Below are 8919 nucleotides of genomic sequence, written 5' to 3' on the forward strand. Positions count from 1 at the left end.
TAAGGGTGTAGAAAGAAGGAAGACTTTGGGGTTTTGGAGATTTTGAAAGCCACATGGTGTCCTGGAAGCATGCCCTGCTGTATGCTGTGATTCTCTCTTGGTACACCCTCCTTCCCTTTTCTCTGGGAAAGTTGTGGCCCTTAGACACTGTTAAATGACACATGGAAGATAGTCGAGTAGCCAGCAGTGTGTAGTGCTGCGAGCCAAACTAGACCAGGAGACAGAGGCTGGTACTGAGAAGCCATCTCTGTACCAACTAGATGTAAAATCCTGGACAAGTTACTTCCACTTGCCTACCTTCAAGTGTCCGTCAGTAAAGATAAGGGTTTGGAGACCCAGAATTTGTCAGTCTTAGTTAAGATTCATAAATCACCTTAAGTACCTAGTAAAACACAGACCTCCAAGTCCCCCCAGACCTACTGAATAGAATTTTGAAGGATAGGCCCTTGGGAATCCTTATTGTTACCAAATGTCCCTGGTGATATCTATCACCAGGTAGGTTCAGGGAAACCTCTGATTAAATTAAATGAACTCCTGAAATGTTAGGTAACTTAAGCGTGACCCCTATAAACTGTACTTTCAAAACAAAACAAAAATCCAAGTTACATGATCAAAAGGAAATAAATTAGCTAATTCTAAGCCAGTTCAAAGGAATAAATCTCGCAGGAAAGCAACACGTTAATATATGGGATTTTGTGCACGGTGTCACACAGCCAGGGCAGCACCTGGGGCATGGAAGATGCTCAGCAAATGGCAGCTCTCTGGCCTTCCACTGACTTACGTACAACGTTCTGTATCATAGGATAAATCATATTTATCAGGGTAGGGATATCACTCCCCTAAAAAATAAAGACAGCTCCAGAGAACAACATACTTTATAAGCTGCATTTTTTTTACTTAAGATAAATGTCCTGAAGAATAGGGAACAACTAGACATTGCGCCTGTTATTGTCCCTTAGGACTGGAGACACTGATCCAGAGGATTTCCATCAGGGAACTGAGTGTATTCAGGAAATGCTAATAATACGGGCCATATCTATTAGGCAATGAGGCACAGGTCTCACAGGAGGGGGAGTAGGCATGCAAATAAAAGATCATTTCTAATGATTTTTATCACCTCACCTGCTACCTCACTGAAAAGAGCATAATAAAGGTGATTATTTTCTCATCTCCTCAATAAGAAACTTTGCATCTTTGTGAGATTCTATTATTTCCCAGTTGTCCAGCCCGAAGCTTGTCAGTCGACCCCTTATGAACCAATTCTGTGGCGATCAGTAATGGTGACTTAATCTAAAAGGCCCTTACCAATAAGATGACCCGTTTTTGTGGACACTCCAAGGCAGCCAGGGCCCCACACCCACCTCCATACACACACACTATTTAGATCACTAGCTTGGAGGCACACAGAATCTCATTCCCATATCCTACCATGTCATACAGGAAGTTTGTGAACCAGTACATCCTGTAGCCAAGGCCACTTATGTGCTGCAACCTTTTGGCTCCAGTCACCCTGTCCCTCACCACGGAGGTGCCGATCGATGCAGACAAGATAGAGAATCCCAGCACGATGCAGAGGGCCACTCCACACTGACGGATGCTCTCCAGGCTGCAGGCAAAACAGAGCAACCAACTCTCAGGTACCAGATGAAGAACACAAGCCTTCTTTGCTAATAGCAATAGCAATCAGCAATGATGACAGCAGTGAAAACTGCTAATTAAAAATTCATAATTGGCCAGGCATGTTGGCTAAAGGCATGGATTCCCACATTAAATCCCCTCAGCCACCTTTTGAGACATGGATGACTAAGCTCAGTTTACAGAAGATATAACTGAGGAGCACAGTTCCAGGGCATTCCGGAGTCTGCTTGTGTCAAAGTCTGCTCTTCACCATTGAGCCTGACTCCCAATTAAGATGAATGACATCCTCTGAGCAGCATCCGGGTAAGCTGTGACCTTTGCCCACATGGGAAATGCTCTGCAATACAGCAACACCCGCCAGAGGGGAGCCTTCACTACAGCCCCACACTGCACTTGCCCATCTCTGAATTTGGTCATATGAAGTGCCAAAGAGATTCTGCAATATATTGAGGTGCTTTGTAATAATATACACTGTACATTTTCTTAGTAATTGTTTTACCTGGAGCCCTACTGCTAACATCTTTCACTCAAGTCAACTGTCACCTCCTCTCAACTCTCCTGTTTAGGAACAGCCAGACCACAGATGGTCTTTCAAGAGGCCGACACAATGGAACTCCTCAGCACAAGTCATCTGCTGTGCCATGCCTTCTGCTCCACTGTGTCTCATTCTACAACAGACGTCAGCTAGCCTACTCTTGGAATTCTGGGAGGTGTCTAACACTGTTGAAGCTAGAATCCTGAAAATCACTATGTGAATGTGAGGACAAGCTGCAATCCAACCTATGCTTCCTGCTGGTTCCTGCCAGATTAGCGACTTGAGCAGAGAATGCCCGTTAAGCAGATTTGCATTCTCCAACTTAATTTCATAGGTCATAAAAAGTTTTTTAAAATACCTACTTTTATTGTCGACTTTTAATTTAAAAATTGTCAACCACATTATAGAGAAGGGAGATGAGGGGAAAAGAGAAGACAGGTGGAAGCATGCTACCCTTTACAGAGGCAGTGAGAACTGACACCGAATTCTGTACCTGAAAAGCTCTTGCTTTATCACCACCCATGACTCCATCTGGATCATGAGGAAAATCTTGCATAATAAATATTCAAGGAGGCATTACCATGTTCACCTACATGAATGCAATGTTTGTGATTTTAACCCAAAAAAGTCTTCAGAAGATGTACAGTCACATAAACTTCTGGTAAATCATTCTTTTAGAATAATTTCTAAATTATTAGAAGTACAGTTGCATGACATACTCGTCTGTTTTAAGCTCAATGTACCGCCTCTCTTAATAGCCATTTTTCTCATATGTTGCAAAGAAATGCCCAGTTCCTGTGGGCATTTCTTACTCTATAAGTCATCTTTTGGGGCAAATGCAAAACAGGAATCAAAGTCATCCCTAAGTAACCCAAAGATGTTCTTCCGTTGTCAGAGTCACACATCCCTCACTCAGCATTCCATCAACTCACATCTTGTCTTCGTTCAGCAAGGCCCCTCCGTATGGGTGGCTGTAGAGTGTTATTCCTGTGAAAGACAAATTGGAAAGTGATCCTGGAGCCTGCTCCTGCATGGTGAACCGCAGCTCATCTACAAGCTACACAAATTCCCTGTGCCATCACAATGTCTCCTTCTTGCTTTACCCAGGCCCTGGCCAATTAGCAGAAAAGAATGGCAAGTTCCATTTTGAAATTCAGCAAATGTGTGCTGGGATTTCTGTCACTGATGTAGTTGTCAAACATAACCAGCATGAATTGTTCATGCTTTACATGACAGGCACTGTGTTTATAGGTTCTTACATTTTATTGTCTAATCCTCATAAGTATCCCACAGCCTATGTTTGCAGAGAGGAAACATGCTCAGGCTAAGTAACAACATACAAAGAAGACTACTTGATATAAATCAGGTCAATATTCACCTCAAGATCAAGCCGGGTCTAGACAGATAGAGAACTGGACTCTTTCACTGAAACAATTTTGATTTTGGAGTTGTTTATTTTGGTTTGCTTTCTTGGGCTTTTTGCATTTGTGTGATGCCAGCAGCCAAAATGAAATTTCCATCAGTTCATCAATTAAAAGGATCTTATTATAAGAGCTGTTTATGATATCACAGAGTGGGATAGCGCTTCCCTTGAGAATTCCAGTCAATATTGTGTTAAGAAGAACTCCATAAATAAAATTGGTTCATGTTCTATCCTAGACACTGTGGACTGTGAAAGTAATCAGGTTTCCTTTTCCTAATTGGTTGTGTCAGTGATGAGAGCCAAATGAGTGGCTTGTACATGGAGGTTATTACCCAAGGCACACATCCTTGCTCCATTTCATGTTGCCAGTCCTAGATTTTGCATATTTTTTTGACTCACCTTTAATTTACCCTATCATCTGTATTTTAATTTATCTTATCATTGATATTTTGTATTACCTTCTGAGAACACATTAAATCCTTACTGAAATACCACAGGGTATAAGTAAGCATACATAAAGGTACAGAGTTGAAACAGGCTACAGTGCTCCAAAATTCCAACAGTTTTACCACAAGGCATCTGGACTTCTGTCCCTTTGCCACCTGCTCTTCTCCCCAGCTATGCCAGCCTTTTTTTTCCCTTCCATTGTGGACTCAGCCACACACTAAGGAAAGTTCCAACTCAGAAGCAACAACAGTGAGAGCTATTGGTTCAGCGAATCCACTGTACAGTTTTCCAGAATAATTTCTTTGATTATAAATAAATGCTGTCCAGATATGCTGATCCAGGCTTGCAGTGTGTGTGTCTGACACCTGCTGTGTCGCTTTCTGGATCCTGGACTTAACACATTCATTGTGAACTGAATTGTGTGGTCTCAATCCCTTGCCTTTCTGGACCAATAACACACACCAGTCTTTCTCCTATAGTCTTTCCTTCACCAAGCTTAACTTCTAGCCTACTCCTCATGGGGCAAGCCAGTCCCATCCTTCCTAGCTAACGTGTTGACTCACAGGCAGCTTCTCACTTGATGTGCAATCCAATGCCAACCAACCCTATCAAAGGGTCAGAAAAAGCCAAGTGACATTAGACAGTGTTTATAAAGTATCAGATCCTGCCAAAGTAAGACCCGTGCCCCACTGGTGCTATAGACGGTGGGAATATATTTGCAATGTTGTGGGCTCTTCTAGATTCTACATAAGAATGAGAACATTCTAGATTAGAGAGGATCCAGAGAAATGTGGTTAGCTGAGAACATGTCTTAGAATTATATTATTTGAGGAACACAGTAGAATACTGAAATTGTTTAACCTAAATACACACACACACACGCACGCACACACACACACACACACCCTGGAGCAAATATCCTTATCATCTTCCCAGTAACCCAGACTCATAAAAACTTTAAGTCCTCCTCATCTCCCTGCTCTTCTTCACCCTACACATCCAAGAAGTTGCCAAGTCCTATTATTTACACCTGAACTCCGTCCCCACAGTGCCAGGGCTCCCTCACAAACAGGTGCATCCCCGCTCAGCTCGCCTCTCTGCACACCCATGAATTCCCCCATCCAGAATTCCTAGAGAACTTCCAGAAAGAAATAGAAAAACACAGAGCCCATGTTCTTTACTTAGACACTCATCTCTTTTAAAATCAAGTCCAATTTCTATATTCTCCCACTGCTCCCATTTGAAAAGCTGGATTGCTGTCATTTCCCCAAACTCTTATGGCTGCAGGCACGTGTCATCATTTCCTTATGCTTCTGTACAATCCTGCTGACAACCCACTCCTGTCTCACATCTGTTTGATGCTGAATTAAATTTCCTTTGTTTTCAAGTATTATTGCTCTCGTTTTGTTTTTATTGTTTCCAGCTTTATTCAGGTATAATTGACAAATAAAAATTGTATACATTTAAGGTACACAATGTAACGTTTTGATATATGCATACATTACGAAATGATTACCACGATTTTTATCCTGCTGATGGGAATGTAAATTCGTACAGTCATTACGGAAAATAGTATGGAGGTGCCTCAAAAAATTAAAAATAGATCTACCATGTGCTCCAGAAAACCCATTTCTGGATATAGGTCAAAAAAATAAAGTAAAATAAAATATTATCTTGAAGAGATATCTGCAGGCCGATGTTCATTGCAGCATTATTCACAATAGCCAAGACAGGAAAATAACTTGTGTCCATTGATAAATAAATGGACACAGAAAATATGGGATAGACAGATAGACATTCATACACATAATGGAACACCATTGAGCTTCAAAAGAGAAGGAAGTCCTGTCTTTGAGACAACATGAATGAATACGGAGGATGTGATATTAAGTGAAATAAGCCAGGCAAAGAAAGGCAAACACTGTAAAATCTCATTTATATGTGGAATTTTCAAAAGACAAACTCACAGAGTAGAAGGCTATCACCAGGGGCCAGAGGAAAGAGGCAGTGGGGAGATGTTAGTCAAAGGATACAAAACTCCAGACATAAGATAAATAAAGGCTGGGCACGGTAGCGTGTACTTGTAATCTTAGCCCTTTGGGAGGCCAAAGGAGGAAGGCTACCTAAGCCCAGGAGTTTGAGGCCAGCCTGGACAACATAGAGAGATCCCATCTCTATAAAAATATTTGTTTTAATTATCAGGGCATGGTGGCATGCACCTGCAGTGCCAACTACCTGAAAGGCTGAGGTGGGAGGATTGCTTAAGCCCAGGAGTTTGAGGCTGCAGTGAACCATGATTGTACCACTGCATTCCAGCCTGGGCAACAGAGTGAGACCTTGTCCTCCTCAATAAATAAATTCACACATAAGTAAATATATAAATAAGTTCCAGAGACCTAATGTATAGTATGGCAACTATAGTGAATAATGTTTTGCATACTAAACATTTGATGATGTTTGATAACATTAGTTATCCTCACCATGCATGAAAAAAGAAATTAAATTTTCAGAGTATGAAGATGGGTAAAAAGGAGGACAGGAAAATCTCAAACTCTAAGTCCTTTCATGCTTATGAGCAGAAAGAAAGGGTTAGTAGACAGAAATACACAAAAATTAGCCTGTAGCCATGCATTGCATGCTGTTTAGGATATTAGACTATTTGTATAAATTCTCATAGAGAAACTATGTCCAATCAGAATTATGATGTTAGTTTACAGAAGCAGTATCTGAAGCACAGGTATTTAGGAAATCTTCCTGTAGACTGACTGTTATGGCACAGCTGAAATTGAGACCTTGGTCTACAGGCACTACAACCATTTCCCTGCCAGCATATCATACTTCTTTCTTCAGCATACATGTCTGGTTTTCCAAAGAATATAGCCATATAGTGGGAACGACACAGGGCTGGAGGTTGAAGGCCTCTGTTCTGTTCATTTTGCAGTGAAAACCTGCCGAAAAACACTGTTGTTTCTGTGGGGAGTTCAATAATAAAATGTTAAACTACCAAGGTTGGATCTTTATTTGATCAAGTCGCATAAATAAATACCTTTTCTTCCCTTAAACCATGACAGTCATTGCTGAAAGATTAAAAACAGTGCTTTCCTATTTGCTTTCTGTATCCTATTTCCTCTGTTATGAATTTATTCCCCTTCATTTTAGCACATTTCCTGGATTTGTGTCATTCTTTTAGGGTTTTAATCTAGGAGGCAAGAGTACATCTGGTCTCCCATCTCGCTGGTGAAATGATTGACTGCTCCTATGGATAGTAGTTTCCCAACATGCCAGATCCTCTCCTGGATGTTTTCATAATACATTTTCTCATTCAGTAATCTGATGGTGAAATTGTGTTAAAGAAGCGAGTATTCTATGCACAGTTCTTTGAAAGTCATCTCTCAGCATTTTAGAATTGTAGATTCTTACAGGAAAAGGGAATCCCATGAAGTGGTCTAGTTTGGACACACTTGCGTATTCCAGAAGCAGAAACAGAATCAGAGGAATGTAGTGACTTTTCCTGAAGTCTGGAACCTGCTCCTGACACAGGCAGAACCCACGCATCTGAAGTCCCAGGTCTGTGCCTCTTTCATCAAATCACCTACTAGCATACAGAGCACCGAAAATACTGCCTCTACAATGATCCACAATGGATCCCAATGACAGTGTAACATAGAAATGAAAACCTCAACTATGACAGCAGAAGAGAGCAGCTGATAAATTTCACATACTGAACTTCAGGAGAAAGCCCACTGATGGCAGCCATCCTGCCTTCTCTTCTAATTTTTGCACATTGCTATAATCCTCCATGGGCTCTGTCTCCACCTAGGTCTTAAAAATACAAAACCACTGGTGCAAATACCTGAACCCCTCAAACTACAGTGGCTGCCCCTCCCTTCCTAGGTCCTTTACTCATAAATAATTCAGAGGGGCCACAGATTTTCATTTGGCACTGGCTTTAGAGTCCTACAATTTACATATTTGTCACAGAGTGAATATTTAAAGACACTATTGAAGAACATGCTGATCCACAGTTCCTGTCACAGGGCCCTCCAGGGAATCTTTATGGCCTTGGAATGGGGCCTTCCTGCTCAGTGCTCAGTGCTCCTGGACAATTCCTAAGCACTTTGGGGCTTAACATTACCATGTTTTCACTCTGAAATTAAAAAATTATTTCTCAAAGCAAAGACACAAACAAAGAGAGGGCCTTAGACCACAGTGTTTAGGAAAACAATGCCATCAATAAGCAGTGAAAATCCTGGACCTGCTGTCAGTCTTGAGTTCACTTCCCACCTCCCCTCACTAGGCGTTGACCACCAGCTCTTATAAGGCAACAGCCTGCTCCTGTCAGGCCAAGGGTCAAAGAATGTTCTGATTAAATGGTCCTTTGTTAGGACTTTGGTGGTGAAAACCAGGGCACTGGACAGTAATTGAGTTTCACCAAGGGCCAAATAAAGATTTGATTCCTCTTCCTTCACAAGACTGAGAATTCATTCAACATGCATCTTTTCCTTGCCCATTATGCTGAAGCAGTCTGCTGGGAGGGACAAGCAGGCCCTCCCTTGGGGGCCCACCATGGTGGGTGGACTACAGCCCACTCACAGGGCTATGACCCATGTAAGGATGCCTAGGAGGTTGGGTCCAGCAGGGTGGGAGGAAGTTGGGGAGCTTTCTAAGGAAGGATAAATTCCAGATGCACAGGATACCCCAGCACAGGGCTGGAGTGCAAAGAAAGTGTGATCCTGCAAGGCTGCCATAGAACTTCAATGGGAAGACTGGAAGGGTGGCAGGGAGCTGCAGGGTGAAACCCATGCAGTGTTTTGGTTTAGGAATACAAGGTGAACGTTTCTTTTCTTTTCTTTTTTTTTTTTTTTTTTTTTTTTTT

The 8919-nt window shown here is 41.8% G+C and overlaps 1 protein-coding gene across 1 annotated transcript in view; it reads right to left on the reverse strand.

The window, feature by feature from the left end:
* Positions 1-8919, reverse strand: part of ABCA13 (ATP binding cassette subfamily A member 13) — a 424215-nt gene that overhangs the window by 102026 nt on the left and 313270 nt on the right. Inside the window, 2 exon segments of the mRNA XM_017500828.2 lie at positions 1429-1606; positions 3106-3160. Of these exon segments, the coding sequence (XP_017356317.1) occupies positions 1429-1606; positions 3106-3160 (233 nt within the window).

This window comes from Cebus imitator, unplaced genomic scaffold (assembly GCF_001604975.1).
Source record: "Cebus imitator isolate Cc_AM_T3 unplaced genomic scaffold, Cebus_imitator-1.0 Scaffold272, whole genome shotgun sequence".
NCBI lineage: Eukaryota > Metazoa > Chordata > Mammalia > Primates > Cebidae > Cebus > Cebus imitator.